The following is a 17,683-nucleotide window of genomic DNA, read 5'->3' on the forward strand; positions in this document are numbered from 1 at the left end:
CAGTATCTATCTACATAATAAACTGTCAGGGAAAGGTCGTTGGTATCTGCTCCCTGTGCATCTCTCTATCTCGCACAGATACTGCATGCAGACAGATGCACAGCCAGGGGAGAGGTACAGAACCACCACAATCCTTCATCTTTACCTTTCTACACACCCTCCAGCCTACTCTTATTGAATCACAACTGCGCAGCCCCAACCCCATTGTTGCTAGAATCAGGATTCCCTTCACTTTTCCCCGCCTCCTCCTCCCAGGTGGCTACACCTCAATTGAGGTACAGCATGCTAGTCGGCTGTGGTAGGCATCATATCCAGTTTGCCTGAAGTTGTGCATGCAAAGCAAACCTTTTCATTGTACCTAGGTACATGTGGCAATAATAAATCAAATCAAATCATTAAAAATAAGTTAGCAAGTACAAACTTTCCATCAAGGGATAACTGGGCAGTCTCTTCAGGAGGGAGTTACGGCTTCTAACACAGAGGCACTGAGGAGCAATGTTTCACCAGCAGTACAGCTGGCACAGCGGTGAGAGTCCTAACCAACACCAACCAGTACAGGAGACCGGTGTATGATTGGAGAAGGTTTCTCCAGTTGAAGAGGTAGCACTGGTATAATTAAGTATAACAGGCTGACTCAGCTCTTCCTGTGCTTTGTTTTCTATGTCTATAAACAGAAGCCCCTCAACTCAACTTTCAAAACATTCACCAATACTTCATGGTCTGTCTTATAAATCACGGCCTCAGCTAAACTTTCTAATAGCCCAATAGGCCTTTGGTCTGTACATAAAAATCTGTCTTAAGCACAGCCCGAACATTTGTCCTTTTATCTAATCTACCAGAGTATCCAGGAAACCCACAAAAAGCGAAATGCAGGCCATGCAGCCAATCGTGCCTGGACTGGTCCTTTGAAAGAACTTTGAAAGAGATGTTATTTTATAAACCTCTACCAGCTGCATTCTACTGTTTATCTAGGAACTCCTCCCAGCTCATCCTTCCCCATCTCGTAGATCAGCTTCCCTGTTGTCCTCTGTTCTTCATTATGCCAAGGGTGGCATGGTGCCTCAGTGGTTAGCTCTGCTGCCTCAGAATGCCAGGGACCCCAGTTCAATTCCACCCTTGGGCGACTGTCTGTGCGGAGTTTTGTCCCACAGTCCAAAGGTGTGCAGGTTCGGTGAATTGGCAACAGTAAATAGCCCTGTAGAATCAAGGGATGTGTAGGCTACGTGGGTTAGTTGTGTTTATGGGGGTTAGGGTGGGGGGTGGGGCTGAGTTTGGGTGGGATGCTCTTCAGAGGGTCATCGCAAACTTGGTGGGCCCTTTGGCCTCTTCCAACACTATAGGGATTCAATGATATTGTGCATTCCATGCTCTGTACCAAACAAAACATGATAAAATAAAGTCTCTCACTTCCTAGAGCTATAAACTCAACTGCATCAGCTTCACAGAGCTGAAGTATTGTTAGAGCACAGAAGGAGCCATTCAGCTCGTCGTGTCTCCACAGAGGAGGTTCGCCTAGTGCTGTGACCCTGCACGTTCTTCTTGTTAAAATAACAATCCAATTCATTTTTGAATGTCTCAACTGAACCTGCCTTTCCCCACACTCTCAGGCAACACCTTAAGTCCTTGTTGCAAGAAAAACATTTTTCCTCATGGAGGGTCCAGACCCGAAACGTCAACTTTCCTCAACCTCTGATGCTGCCTGGCCTGCTGTGTTCCTCCAGCCTCCACACTGTGTTTCCTCATGTCACTATTACTTCTTTTGTCAGCTGTTAGAGAAGGTGATTGCCCATTGGTATTAATCCAGGAAATCAGCTAAAGTTCTGGGGAACTGGTTTCAAATCTTGCCACAGCAAATGGTGGAACTTGAATTCAATTTTTAAAAATCTGGCATTAAGAATCCACTGGTGACTATGAAACCACCACTGATTAGCAGAAAAGCCTATCTGGTTCACTAACGTCCTTCAGGGGAAAGAAACTGCCATCCTTACCTGGTCTGGCCTACCTGTGATTCCAGACCCACAGCAATGTGGTTGACTCTCAACTGCCCTCTGAAATGGTCTAGCAAGCCATTCAGATCAAGGGCAGCTAGCAGCTGGCAATAAATGCTGGCCAGCCAGTGACACCCACATCTCACGAGTGAATTAAAAAAATATTGCGTTAAATCTGTGAAACCTTTCTCTCAATCCTTCTACTGACCCCATCCAGAAACCCCGCCCCCACTCATGTTCTATAAGCACCTCTATTGAATCTCCTCTCAATCGTCACTCGTCCGAGGAACATAGTCTCACTCGATCCAACCTTTCTACAAACTGAAGGAATCATTCTCGTGAGCCTTCTCTGAACTTGTCTCCAGTGCTCTACATCCTCCCAAAAGTACGGCTCCAACTGAGGATGAAACAATGTTCTACACAAGGCGCCAAGCCATTTTGTAGGCTCTTTATCGGATAGAATTTCACAATGAGACACGAGGACACTATCTGATGGATGATGAAAAGTTTAATCAAAGAAGTACGTTTTATTAATTTGAAAACGTAAGTTTAATTCATCAAATGGGCCAGTTTAATTAACCAAAGGAGTAGATTTTATTAATCAAAGAGGTTTTAAGGGCAGTCATAAGGGAGAAGGGGGTAGAGAGGACTAGGGATAGAATTCCAGTGCTTAGTGCCTGGAAAAAGTGAAAGCATGATTGCTCTCACTTCCTTAGGGAGTTGGCGAGAACAGCATACTGAGTTTGAATGACCAGCAATGATCAAACTGAATGGCGGAACAAGCTTGAAGGGCCAAATGGCCTGCTCCTACTCCTACTTTTTCTATGACTCACCACACCACCCTACCTTCAGCTGCCCAGGACATCTCTGAAATTTCCTTCCTAGAATGTAAGAACATTTATGTGACACCTGAAACCTCCTCAGGATAGCCCAAAGCATTCTATGGCTGTTTAAGTATTTGAGTGTTGTTACAAAAAAGTAGACAGGTTGCTGAAGCTTTTCATTCCCGAGTTCAAAAGGAATTACGCAAGATGTCAAATTTCAAAGGGAACACCAATTCACACTGCTTGATCTGAGAAAATGGTGATCAGCTCTGATGAGTTGAGGCAATTAAGTATTTTTGAAATCCAGTCACTCCAAGTGTGAAACAAGACAAAAAGAACTGCGGATGCTGTAAATCTGGAATAAAAACAAAAGTTGCTGGAAAAGCTCAGCAGGTCTGGCAGCATCTATGGAGAAATAAAAATCAGAGTTAACATTTTGGGTCCGATGACCCTTTGTCAGAACACAGGAAGGGTCACCAGACCCAAAACATTAACTCTGATTTTTTCATCATAAATGCTGCCAGACATGCTGAGCTTTTCCAGCAACTTCAGTTTTAGTTCAAGGGACAAGAGAAGCTCATTGTTGGGGAGATGATGACCTAGTGGTATTATCACTAGACTGTTAATCCAGAGACCCAGATAACATTCTGGGGACCTGGATTCGAATCCTGCCACAGCAGATGGAGGAATTTGAATTCAATAACTATCTGAAATTAAGAGTCTAATGATGACTGTAAATCCATTGGTCGATTGTTGGGGAAAAACCCATCTGGTTCACTGATGTTCTTTAGGGAAGGGCACTGCCATCCATACCTGGTCTGGTCTACATGTGACTCCAGACCTACAGCAATGTGGTTGACTCTTCACTGCCTTCTGGGTAATTAGGGATGGGCAATAAATGCTGCCTAACCAGTGATGCCCTCATCTCGTGAATGAATAAAGGACAAAAAAATATAGAAAGGTGCCACAATAATTGAAGGTGGAACTTTGATCTGATCATAGTGCAAAAGAAAGACTTTTTTTTTATTCATTCATGGGATGAGGATGTTGCTGGCTAGGCCAGCATTTATTACCTATCCCTAATTACCCAGAGGGCAGTTAAGAGTCAACCACATTGATGTGAGTCTGGAGTCTCATGTAGATCAGACCAATTCAAGACAGCTGTTTCCTTCCCTAAAGGGCATTGGTGAATCAGATGGGCTTTTCCTGACACCCATTAGATTGTCAATTTTGTCTAATTAATAATTACACTCTTAATCAGATTTTTATGGAGTTCAAAGTCCACCATCTACCATGGTGAGATTTGAGCCCATGTCCCCAGCACATTATCTGGGTCTCTGGATTTAACAGTCCAGCAATAATACCACTAGGCAGTGACCTCCCCTTACCTTCGGGCCATCAATTCTGTGCTAGGGACAGAACCAGTGGCTTGGGGACAGGCTTTGCAATAGGGTCTGAAGACAATTGCTTCAATTTAGTTGGAGGAAATTCTGGCTCATCCAATACTGCAAGTGGTCTGTGAAAAGAAACGCAAAAGGTGTAAAGTGCAGGATTCTCAAGTTTATTTAAAACCCGCGAACTTTTGGTTCTTTGCCTAATGGAAAAATCCAGTCCATACATTAGCTGCAAACCACAGACTTTTGTCTGCTGCTAAGAAAAACAGCAGAAAAATAGACGTAGCATGGGAAACAAAGGGTCATGACTTTGAGCACTGCAACAGAAAAAAGTGACAGAACAGACTCCCTGTATTGTAGTAGAGAGGCATATGTCTCTAAAGCAAGACAAACAATGCTACCATCAAGGGAGAGGCAAGAGGTAAAAAGAAAGTATTTCTTTAGTGGACTTTTTCCAGTCTTCTTCCAGAACAGTCAAACCCACATTTTGACTCATTTCCCACAGTTATGAATGGTACTTCAACATGTCATTCATTATTCATCAAGCAAATGCAATGCTTTGTTAAAAGAATTCCAATTTCTAGAGTTGGTTTTATTTTTTGATTGTACGTGAGTGTCCCTAACGTTTGTTTCCCATTCCTAACTGCCCTCAAAAAGGTAGTAGTGATCTGTCTTCTTAGAAACATGGAAAGAACCAGCAATTCAGCCCTTCGAGTCCACTCCACCATCCAACATGATTGACCTTCTAGCTCAATGCTCTCTCCCGAATTCCCCTTGCCACCTGGAGCTTCTAGAAATCTAGAGCTTCTAGAAATCTATCTATTTCTTTCTTAAATGTCTTGAGCTGCTGCGCCCCTCTGGTGGTGATAGGTTATTTCATCTATCATAGGGACAAATCAAGATAAATAATCAGACCCATCCTACTCAGGGGTGTTGATTGGTTGGAGCTGTGTGTTGTCAACATACATTTGGAACTTGATGTTGCGTTCTTGGTAACATTTTGGTGAGAAATAGGATGAGAGCAAGAACTGGTTTATGGGAGGAACGTGGTTTTGTGTCTCACAGCTAGAATACAGTATATCTTTAAGACACATGCTTATGATATGATCACAGCACGTGACCTGAGGGTATAAAGGTTTCAGACTCCATCTTAACTGGGGCCATTTGATGCATGAAATGGTTTCAAGTACAGAGGATCAGATGGACCCTAGCGCATAAGCCCACAGATCCTAGAAGGCAGCAGGATAAGTAGGTAAGGTGGTTAAGAAGGCATACGGGATACTTACTCTTATTAGTCAAGGCACTGAATACAAAAGCAGGGAGATTATGATGGAACAAAATCAGAATTTGATGGAAAAAGCTCAGCAGGTTGGGCAACATCTGTGGAAAGAAAGCAGAAGGAACATTTTGGGACCAATAACTTTTCTTCATTTCTGAAGAAGGGGAACTCTGCTTTCTCTCCACAGATGCTGCTTGACCTGCTGAGTTTTTCCAGCGACTTCCGATTTCCAGCATCCGCAGTTCTTTCTTTTTTATTTGTTGAGAGGTTTACGATGGAGGTGTATGAAGTGATAGTTAGATCACTACTGCAGCACTGTGTGCAGTTCTGGTGGATACACTGAAGGTCGTGACTACACTAAAAAGGGTGCAGAGAGATTTGCCAGGATATTGTCTGGGCTGGAGCAATCCAGCTATGAAGACAGACTGGATAAGCTTAGGTTGTTTTCCTTAGAGCAGAGAAGGCTGTGGAGGTGGGGTGGGGGTTTTAGAAAGGATGGGATCTGACTGAGGTGTACAAAATTCAGAGGGACAGTGACAGAGTTGATAGGGTAAAACCTCTCGCCCCAGAAGAGGGACGAATGGCTGTGGGTCCCAGTTTTAAGGTAAAGAACAGGTGTTTCGGAGGGGATTTGAGGCAAAAAACATTTCACGGTGAAGATTGTGGACATCTGGGAACTCACTGCCTAAAGGGTGGTAGAAGCAGGAACCTTCCAGACATTTAATATCTATTAGGGTGAGCATTTGAAACACCGTAACATACAATGGTACATGTCAAGTACTGGAAACAGGAGTAGAATAGTTGGTTGTTTGATGACTGGTGCAGACACGGTGGGCTGAAGGGCCTAATTCCATCCTGTAAAAACTTTACAACTTCACGGCCCTGAGTTGGGGAGAACAAAGGATGGTTTGTCACAGCAGATGATAACATTGAGAGTAATGTCAGTGCTGTGGAATGGGCAGATATTTAATTACAGAGGTTCAAACATTGCAAGAGATGTGGGAAAGAGGGAGCAGATGTAGAATCCTAGAATCCCTGCAGTGTGGAAGCAGGCATTGAGCCCATCACGTCTACACCAACCCTCCGAAGAGCATCCTACCCAGCCCAAACCCCCTGCACTATTCCCACAACCCTGTATTTATTGTGGCTAATCCACCTAGCCTGCACATTCCTGGACACTACGGGACAATTTAGCCTGGCCAATCCACCTAACCTGCAAATCTGTGGACTATGGGAGGAAACTGGAGCACCCAGAGAAAATACACACAAACATAGGGAGAAAGAGCAAAACACCACATAGACAATCGCCCGAGGTTGGAATCAAACCTGGGACCCTGGTGCTATGAGGCAGCAGCACTGACCACTCAGCTACCATGCTGCCCCAAGAGAAGCAGTAAGAAAGGAACTAAGGTATATGCTAAGATTAGGAGATGAGCCTTTTCTCTATTTCTTTTGCAGGACGTGGGCAAAATGATCCTGTTCCAATAGTAGAAACAGGGTACCAGAGTCTTGGTGCAGAGACTATTTGTTTGAATATAGCACCAGTTGTAATAGAGAGAAGGGAGGAGCTGGAGATGTTGTCATCAGAGGTACTCAAAATCATAAGTTATTCTCATGAAATAAATGAGGAGAAATTGTTACCAGTGGCAGGACCTTCAGCAATAAAAGGAACTTGATGATTGGCCTGACAGTCTTACCAGGGTAGGTGTGGAGAGACTGCTTCATCTTGTGGGAGAATCTAGAACCAGGGATCACTGTTTAAAATTAGGTGTTACCTATTTAAAACAGATTAGGCAAATATATTTCACTCTTACAGTGTTGAGAGTCTTTGGAAAGCAGAATTCTAGAAAATATTTAAGGCAGAATTGAATAGATTCTTGAGTGGGGAAATTGGTGGGGCGGGGGGGTTGCATAGATTTGACATTACAATCAGATCAACTTGTAAAATGGTTTGAGGAGCCAAATGGTCTAATCCTGCTCCTTACTGATATATAAAGAGGTGACTGACAAACAAACTAGAGGCAATGTGAGGAAATATTTCTTTACACAGCAAATTACAGTGATTTGGAGTGCACTGCCTGAAGAGGTGATGAAAGCAGATTGAGTGCTAACTTTCAAATGGGAATTGAATAAATACTTGAAGGGCTATGGGGATAGAAGGGGAAGGCAATGGCTAGTCACCACCACTAAAGCTGCCAAGAAAAGCAGCTCAGAATGAAGCGTCAGCAAACAATGAGCCAAGGATCTGGCTTCAGAGATCATACTCAGGAACTGAACAGAATAGGAAGAGGGACTAACCAGATAGCTGTACCACAGAGTCAGCGCAGACACAATGAGTCAAACAGCCTGTTTTGTTCAGGATCATACTACGACCCTGTAATAGTGGCACTGCTAAAATTTATGTTCCCCTGAGACAGACGTGAGACGCAAACTCTCAACTTTCATCTAGGAGGACAACTGTTCGATCTGCTCAGCTGTCTCTGTGCATTGAACATGTTACAATCTCCGCCTAATTAACACATTACAAGTTGAAGCAAGTATTTTGGCTCTGGACGACGGTTACAAACGCAATTGCTAATAGTAGGCAAACAAATCTGTGAGCCCATCATTGCAGCCTACATATGGATTACTTCCATATTTTGCTCTGCCCTACTGACAAGAAAGGCTTGAGGAGTAAAAGAAATGATCATTTTGGACAGCAGCATTTTTATATTTTCTCTTTTTGATACAAACAGCTGTCTTGATTCTAGGAAAGACGGCACTTTGAGAGTAAAAGTAAAAGTGGAATTTATCCCAAGATAATGATCCTTAAGCATTAGGGCAGAAACAAAATCTGTGTTTCCAATATTCATGTCTGCACTTTGAGGTGATCTGTGTTTCTCTTTAGCACCTGCCTTTCTTCGATTATAATGGAAACTGAAGTAATCCACTCAGCCCTTCCAAGTTGCTCAACCATTCAATTTACTGGCCTGATTTCTGTAATCCTTAGTACATTTTCCCAACAAAAATATAGTCACAGTTTTGTCCTTTTCAATCCACCGTCCAACAACTGTTTTATGGGAGAGTGTCCAAATTTCCACTGTCCATTGTATGAAGGGGTGTTCCTGGCATCACCTCTAAGGAGACTGGCTGTAACATTTGAGGTCACGTGACTCAATTCTGAACTCTCACCCCTCCCACCAACACCAGCAGAGGAAACAGTTTCTCTCCGATCACCCTCTCAACACTTATAGCCATCTGAAATAATTCAGTTAGACAAATCGTAACCAACACGAGGCTTGATGAGCTCACTGCTCTCAGATACTTGTAAGAAATTGTTCTCACATGATGGAAGTGAAATCCAATTCGTGGTGATGTAGCCTGTTCAGAATTGGATGTCAATGGCCAAATACAAATTCAATGCAATGGCTTTAAAATATGGCTCTTCTACCTGCTTATGAAATACGTTGCCTGCATTTATTAACCAGCAATATACAAATAGTCCCAATTGCTATTAACTTGCAAAACTGATGCATGGAGATTGCTTGCCTAAGAAATAGAAATACAGGAACAAGAGGAAGCTCTACTCTGCAACAAATCCCATACTGTACATGCCCTGAGGCTGTTTGATGGGGACAGTGGAGAGTGAGATTTACTCTGTCTGCATCTAACATGTCTTGTATCTGGCCTGTGTGTGTGTGTGTGTGTGTGTGCAATGGGGACAGTGTAGAGGAAGCTTTGTGTCTTACTCCCTGGTCCACTGCCTGGGACTATTCATTGGAGACAGTGCAGACAGGGCTATATTCTGTATCAGGAAAGGTGGAGGCATCGTGGTCGCTGGATTAGTAATTCAGATTAATATTTAGAGGCATGGGTTCAAATCCTACACTGACAACTGGTGAAAATAAACAAAATTTTAATAAAAATCTACAATTAAGAGCCTGGCAATGATGACCATGGATTGTTTTTAAAAAAAGATCTGGTTCACTAATGTCCCTTAGGGAAGGAAATCTGCTGTCCTTACCCCGTTTGGTCTACATGTGACTCCAGACCCAGAGGAATGTGGTTGACTCTTAAGCGCCCTCTGAAATGGCCTAGAGAGTTAATCAATTCAAGAACAACTAGGGTTGGTCACAAATGGCAGCCTTGTGAATGATGTCCACAACCCCAGAAGATTTTTTTTTTAATCCAACCTCGTGCTGTACCTGCACTGGGGGGTTTTCGTGGGGCATTGTGGGGAGGGTAGCAAAATAGAAACGTGAAACTGCAAGGGTGAAATAGAACAAGAGTTGTAGCTGCCAGTGGGAGTGTTTGGATTGGACAGTGTAGAGAAAGTTTTACTCTATATCTAATCCAAGCTGCACACAGTCTGGAAGTATGTGATGGGGAACTGTTTTGGACTTTGACTCTGTATCAAATCCGTGCAATGCCTGACCTGGGATTATTTAGTGGGGCAGTGAAGAGAGAGATTTTCCCTGCATCTGACAATGTGCTGTATCTGAGCTGGGGGTGTTTGGCGTGGGCACTGAATCTCTACATTGGAAGCTGTAAGGAATTTACCTCATGATTAACATCCCTCAGAATGAAGACTAAAAAAAAAGTGACAGAATAAGAAAATGTCAGCTAAATATGGGAGCGCTTTACACCTCAATAAGAATGTATAATTTGAGTAGTGCGGTTCTGGAATTTTATAACTGGTAAGGCAAGAAAGGTGGAACTATGTTTCACATTTATAGTTAGCTGAATTTGAAATACAATATCTCAAAGCTGCCTTCAAAGAAAATCATTGAAATATTACTTAAAGTGCCAATGTTAATGTCTCACTTTTTGTTGCAAATCTCCAAACTACAAAGAAAAAGGTGAATAAATCTCTCGTCACTTTCTTACGACTGCCCTGCTCATAAATTAATCCAATAAAAATTAAACAACTGGACCAAACATTCCATGATTTGCAACCAATACGGTCATTTCCAATGCGAAGATCGATCAGTTCCAACTTGCACGTCATGCGACTACAGAGTGTGCAGTAAAACCATATAGCCCCTCGCTGCAGCACTGCGACAAAGCTGTGCATGAGCAGACAATGCACCCAGGGGGAGAAGAGGAGGTGGTGATGTTGGCAAGGAAGTGGTGGCAAGAGAATCCTTCCGAAGTCGAAATTAATTTCAGTGGCGACACTGAAGGACGCATCTTGTAATTATTGATCAGCCGCGAAGAAAAACAGAAGACAACAACAGTTCAATACTTCAATGGCTTGCCTTATTGCTATTAATAGCAAATCAAGGCAGACCCACCACATCGTCAGCGTGGGTCCACGGTGGTTACGTTACCCATTTCAAAACATAATTCAATTTGAAAATCATGCAAGGTGGCAAAATAAATCGTTGCAAAAAACACCTCTTTTCAGACAAGAGAAAAGTCAAAACAGCTGTGTTATATTAATGAACCAGTTTGGTTTTTGCCTGGATAAATTTATTAAATTGAGAGGCATTATTTATTTTTAAAACTGTCAACAGTGAATTATCAGACAGATTTGTCTCGCGTGCATGTGACACAGCAAATCAACTCTTACCTGTTTGGTCATTGAGTCTATGAGCCGTACAAATAAATCTTGCTCTGTTCGGATTCCTGGGAAAAAAGCATGAAGTAAATTCAGTGAAATGTACTTCAACGTGTTGTATCTCTCAGACCCATCCCTTACAATAACATGACAGTACCAATATTTTTATTTAAGGGAAAATGTAATTTCGGTGTTTTAAAATAATGAGCTTCTCTTCAGCAAGGAGAGCAGAGAATCATACAAGTTTACAAAACTAAAACACACTATAGCCATTCAATGTTAATGAAAGAAGTGTTTCAATGGTCAAAGTCAAGCTGTCTATTGTTTATGGATGCTGCCGGACGTCCTGCACATTCCCAGCGTGTTTTTTTAATTATTTCAGATTAGTAAATTTATAAGTCTTACATTTAGTCCCACCCCACTGCCCTTTCTCTACCTCTTGTCCACCTTTCCCCATTCCCTCAAACCTTTCCTTTCCCTCCAAATCTGTCTCCCCTGCATACTCTTCCTGTCTTCCCCCTATCCTTATCCCATTATCTCCCTCGTTCTATTTCACTCTTGCCTTTCGGGTTTCTATTTTGCTGCCCTCTCCACTTTCCCTCTCTCCTTTCCCTCCCTCTGTACATTATAGGCAGTCACTGGTTCTCCACTCCCTTGTTTAAATACTTTCAGACCAGGGTGAGGGGGAAAGTCAGACATCGAATTTCAGTACCAGACCACAAGTCTCCAACTCTGGCTGTAACAGAACAAAGTGACATTGCCAATAGTACCATATTGTTACTGTCTTGCGGATTGGAAGGTATCGTGCGACTTGTGTAACGGGATAGAAGCCAGTCGTTCATTCAAGTTATTTGGCAATTATGTATATCTGTGTGTGTGTGTGTGTTTGTGTGTTTGTGTGTTGGGGGTTGGTGGGGGTGGCGGGGGGGGGATGCGGTGAGTGAAATATTACAGGACGTGTATTAACAGTGAGAGCGAATTCAGCGGTTAAATCTCTCATACACAAGCGTCTACATAAACAGATCTAGTATTTTACATATTAACTACGCGATTTTAAAACATTCTCAGAATTGACAGCAATAAAACAAGTGACAGCGCGATTGAAAATAGACCTACGCAAATGTCATGCTAAATAAGGGCAGCATAGATTTCTTACATAAACAATTCCTCTTCAACTGAGGCTTAAACGCCCATGACCAATTGTAACAACAATTACTTCTTAAAACAAAGAAAATCTCCAATACATTTATGAAATTATTATTTCCCTAAGCGTCGGAAAATCTATATGTAGATGCAGGGTTTTTTTTTTAAACAGCTTGGTATAAAGTTTTTGCACAGAAGTTTTCAGATAATTTCATTTCTTGGTGGGTCACTGGACCCGAAGCGCCAACTCTGATTTCTCTTCACAGATGCTGCCAGAACTGCTGAGCTTTTCCATCAATTTCTGTTTTTTTTTGTTTCTGATTTACAGCATCCACAGTTGTTTTGGTTCTTTTCATTTCATTTTCGCTGTGTTGTACAAATCGCGCCTTCTGACTGAAGCTGTTGAGATTGTTTTGTAGCAGAATATATAAACATGTCAACAATTCCAAACAGTAAATATCAACATCAGCACTAGATACCAGCGTGCGTCCTGAGCCGGAGTTCCTATCTTTGATTGGTAGTGTTTTTATTTTAGGAGTTTTCAACACTAAATAATTTTGAGTAGTTCTTGAAAAAAATACTTTTTTTTTGTGGTGTACATTTTCAGAACAATACTCCAGCACATCACTACCAAACGATTGAAATTAGTTTTGTTTCCTCGCATAGTGCATTGAAAAAAAATTGAAGTTTGTAATTGACTCTGCTTACTCAATCCTCGCTGTTTAATAATAGTTATTTATTTATGTAGCTCAATCTTTAAAAAAAAAGTAGTTTCCCCGTGCAATTAAACTCGAACCTCAAACATGGCAAAATGGGGTATTTTGGGGGGAAAGTTTGTGGCGTTCCTTTTAGATTTCTGGCGCTGTTTGTTGCAATCTGAGGGAGAGAGAGTGTCTTACCGTTGCTATAGAGAAGCTGTAACTTGTAGTGAACACCGTTGTTTGTTTTCTCTCCGTTCTGTTCCTGCGGACGACAGCACAAAAAGGCGTTAAATTCGGATCGAATGCAAGCTGCATTCGCGTGTCGCCCAAACGCAAACTTGAGTTTTACCCTCAACAAACAGAAGTGAAATGGGAGGCTGATGAATTTCGCGCGATTGTCGGGTTGATATCAGAGCCGGGTTTTGTTTTTGTTTTTGCTTAAATGCGTTTCAGAGTCAGACACTGACGGCGAGAAATTGTTATCAACAGCTCTCTCCCTTTCTATCTCCTGTGCTCAGCTCCGAGTACGTTTGGGTGTGGGGTATCGGCTCTGAAGGTAGGGAAGGAGCAGGATGTTTTTATTTAAGAAAGAGTAGGGGGAAAAAAACAGGTAGACTAAAGGGACATTTTCCAATTAGGTTTCTTTTAAAGGAATCAGTTTTGAGGATCTGTGACAAATAGGAAGGGGAAAGGCACAGAACTGCCAGGAGTTTAAGAAACGTAACACTCAAGTGGCAATAAATAAAACCAGAGGAACTGACATCTAAAACTTCAGGCCAAAACGATAAAAAGCTGGTAATTGAGAACTCAAAAAGAGAGATGGAGTCATGAAGGGAAATGGGAGAGATTGGGGGATTTGAAGGGAAACAGTAAGGATGGATAGTGGGGGTGGGGGGGGTGATGGGGTGGGGGGGGGGAAGGTGGACAGAGAGAAAAGTGAGAAAGTAAATAATCAAAGAAGTCAACTTACTTTGTCTTTCTCTACGAAGTCAACAAACGCCGTCCTCTCAATTTCCACAGGTTGACCTTGCCGGTCGTACAGAGCCAAGACGAAGTGGAAGAAATTGGATTTGCGGAGGTTGGACGGCGGCTGTTTCTCAAAGTGTGACCGGGCTAAACCGACTCCACTGCGAGCAGAGAGAACAAGGGCTTCGGTTAAAGGTGTTTGTAACAAGGCGGATCTTAAAACAACTGAAAGTAAACGGAAGAGGAACGGAGAGTTGAATCGGTTACAACCCGTGGAAAGTGAAATCAACCTTTTTATTTACTTTGAAGCTTGGAAAGTGACGTTTCTTTTTTGAAATGTTGAGTTAAATCTGCGGTGCATCACTCATGTTTCACATTTTTAACACCAATGAATTAATTTATATATTTTTTTTAAAAAGCCCACACATCTATAAGTTTTAAATAGTTGAAACTAAGCGACGTGTCATATTTTTTAGTAAAAAGGCTTTTCGTGTTTATTTTGCAAGTTATGGAGATTACTTTGGAAAAGATGGTGTTGAAATAAAAGCTGTGAGATGGAAGAGAGAAAAAGGAGAGATTAGTGATGCGAGAAATTAAACGGATAAAAAATGAGGAAACTTTGTGTCTTGTTTAGGACGTTATATGTTAGGGAATATGAATTGTGTAAAATAAACGAGGCGGGGGGATAAATCGGAAACAAGGATAAAACATAATAACTCTAAACGAGATTCCCAGAAGTAAAGCACTCAGTTTTATACAAAGCATTTCGCTCAAAGCTGCTCTATTTCCAACAAAGGACAGAAAGTTTTCGAGGCACGGTTTTCTGAGAGCGGAGAGGTAAATGACATATTCCAAAGCGCGATTATTAAAAAAAATTACTCAGAAAATGGGGAGGGACGCGATTTTTAAAAATGAGAAAAGTAAAGTCGGGGGAAAAAGAGATGGAGGAAGCAAGCGGACAACAAATAAGAAGGGAATGGAAAGCAGAGAAAGGGATTGTGGACGGGAAGAAGGGAAGGAGAAAGAGGGGGAGAAATAGAGACTAAGAAAGCGAAGGGAGGGAGGCAGGAAAAGAAAGTCTGATCTAAATAGACACCGGGTGGGTAAAATAACCAGGACTTGATATCGAATTTTCCCCCGGACGACAGAAATTTAAAAAAAAACACAACGAGGAATGATGCACACACACACATATACACACACATAGACAGACACACACACAGATACACACGCACACACACACATAGATACACATACACACACACAGACACACACCCACACAAATAGATATACACACCCACACAAATAGATACACACAGTACGAACGGGGCATGGAGAGAGTTTGCAGCTCTTGGTCATCCGAGCTGGGCATAAGATTTGGAAATTGGTATGTGGCACCCAGGGACAACAAGCAAGAGGGGGTAAAAATGACAGTAATGTAGGAGGAAATTGCTGCAGATGCTGGAATCTGTACTGAAAACACAACCACAAGCACTCCTCCTCCTGACTGGAAATAGAAAAAAAATAGGAACTGGGAAGCGTTCCGACTAACCTCTGAGCCGCGGTGTTCGCATCCAGTATCCCGCCGGAATGTATCCAGGTCCTGGCAGGATTCAGCCCAGCAATCAAAGGTTCTTCCTTCATGGCTATACCACCTCTTGGTATGGTGTCCTGGATGGCAAACATCAAAGCAGCCTTCTGTTTGTCTTGTCTGTGTGTGTGTGCGTGTGTGTTTGCTGTCTTGTGCGTTTCCAAAGAGAAACACAATAGTTAATTCTGCAAGGCTGTTTCCCCTTGTTTTGTGTAAGTCTGGCGTATCAGTTTCAGTGCAAACCCTTTCCCCCTGTCTTTCGCTGCCTACCGGCTAGGTATAACAGATCCCGGACCAGTCAACTGATCTGCTTCTCTCTCTCTCTCTCTGCCACTTCCCTCAACGTAGCAGAGTTGTTTGCACTTATAAAAATCGCTTTCACTGAGAAATTAACATGTTGGCTTTTTGTTTCTCCGCTTGAAAGAGGTCTTCAAATTCAGCTGCGTAAAGTTGAAAGCGGATGCATGTAATATTTGTGGACTGATGTGTACCTAGATAGAGAGAGGTGTAGAATGTAACTGCAGACCCCGTTCGAAGCAGCGCTGTGAATAGTGAGTTATCCATATGAGAGCCAAAAGCTGAGGAGGGTTTTTTTCTCTTGCACTCCTCCTCCCTCCCTTGGGGGAGACCAGCGTGGTTTGCAGATCCACAAATTGCCTCCTATCCTCTTTCTCCTTCTCTCTCTCAATTTCTCTCTCTCTCACAGCCCCCCCACTCCCCCCACCCCCAACCCGCCCCAACCAGGTCCCTCCCTCCTTTTCCCGAGTCTTTGTGCCTCTCCTACCCCAGAGGAATGCTCCTTCTCCCGGGCTCCAACATTTGCCAACTCTCCCTCCCTCCCTCCCACCCCGGGGAGAGAGAGAGAGAGAGAGAGAAAACGGAGCGAGCGAGACAGAAGCTGCTTCTCCCCCGCCCCCGATTGACAGTCAGGGGGTGGGGTCGCACTCTCCAAATTAGGAGATCTTTCTTTAAATCTCCCCTGGCTGACTTATCCAGGATTGGCTGCAGGTTGGGGGTGGGTTCTCCACAGTGACATCAGACATCACCATCGTCATCACCTCCACCCCCTCCCTATCCCTAGATCCAAATTAAGAAAAAGTGAAATCCCAGGTAAAATAAAATCCCTTTCCTTTAACTCTTTGAGGATAGAGTCTGTAACTAAATTACATCTGAGCAGGACAAGGCAGCAGCAATGTGCTCTCCCCCAGCCCCAGACACCCTTGTCCTCATGTCTTTTCTTTTAAATCTCTGTCATCTCACCTTAAAAATGTGTCCCCCAATCTTGAAATCTCCCATCCTAGAGAAAGGACAACTACCATTAGCTCTATCCATTACCTCATTATTTTACAAACTTCGTTCAACGGGAGATGCTGGGTAATGTTAAGGGGTATAATTTTCAGGTGAAGGGCAGGAGGGAGGTCTGAGGAATATTTTTTTCATCCGAAGGGTGGTGGGTGTTTGGAATGCCGTCCCTGGGAGGTGGAGGAGGAAAACCTCACAACCTTAAAAAAATGCTACTTGGATGAGTGCTGGACATGTCACAACATTCAAGGCCACAGGGATATGGGCCAGACCCAGCAAACGGGATTAGTTCTGATGCGATGGTGCCAGTGTTGGACTGGGGTGGACAAGGTCAGAAATCACACGACACCAGGTTATAGTCCAACAGGTTTATTTGAAGTCATGAGCTTTGGAAGGGTAGCCCCTTCATCAGGTGAAGTAAATCTGCTGGACTATAATCTGGCGTGGTATGATTTCTGACCAGGGCTAGTTCAGGTTAGGAAACCTTGTCAGCATGGACAAGTTGGGCTGAATGGTCTGTTTCTGCACTGTGTGGCACTATGACTCTGTATGTTTTCAATAATGAAGAGTATTCCAATAGCGGCATGGAAAAGTGGAACATGCTGCATGGGGGATAAGCCAAATTTTTAGTGCATGTTCTGTAATTTTCAAGTTTTAAAATGTTTTGTCATGCATTTTTACAAATTTTATGAATGAAAGATATTTTGGGGGTGAAATACTGGTCATCTGTTTATGTTAATATCAAAGCATTAATAAAATGTTTCAAATCTCTCATAATGCAAATTCAAAGAGTGGTTATCCTTTCTAGTAATATGCAAACTGTTTTGGGGTCTTTCTGAAAGAAAGATTGCTTTTTTATCAAAAACAGAGATTCTGGACAAACTTAACAGATCTAGCAGCATCTGTGGAGAGAAACAGTTAATATTTGAAGTCCAGTATGACTTCTTCATAATTTG

At 42.7% G+C, this 17,683-nt stretch overlaps 1 protein-coding gene across 7 annotated transcripts in view; it reads right to left on the minus strand.

Annotated features, from left to right (window-relative positions):
* Positions 1-15,520, minus strand: part of LOC109923201 (transcription factor COE3-like) — a 417,628-nt gene extending 402,108 nt beyond the window's left edge. For all 7 annotated transcript variants that reach the window (XM_048597446.1, XM_048597464.1, XM_048597443.1 and 4 more), the window contains exons 1-4: positions 15,387-15,520; positions 13,839-13,995; positions 13,067-13,130; positions 11,037-11,092 (exon numbers count right to left, since the gene is read on the minus strand). In XM_048597446.1, the coding sequence (XP_048453403.1) occupies positions 11,037-11,092; positions 13,067-13,130; positions 13,839-13,995; positions 15,387-15,520 (411 nt within the window). The remainder of the gene's footprint in view (positions 1-11,036; positions 11,093-13,066; positions 13,131-13,838; positions 13,996-15,386) is intronic.
* Between the last annotated feature and the right edge of the window lie 2,163 nt (positions 15,521-17,683).

The sequence above is a fragment of the Rhincodon typus genome, chromosome 1 (genome assembly GCF_021869965.1).
Source record: "Rhincodon typus isolate 14 chromosome 1, sRhiTyp1.1, whole genome shotgun sequence".
In the NCBI taxonomy this organism is placed as follows: Eukaryota; Metazoa; Chordata; class Chondrichthyes; order Orectolobiformes; family Rhincodontidae; genus Rhincodon; species Rhincodon typus.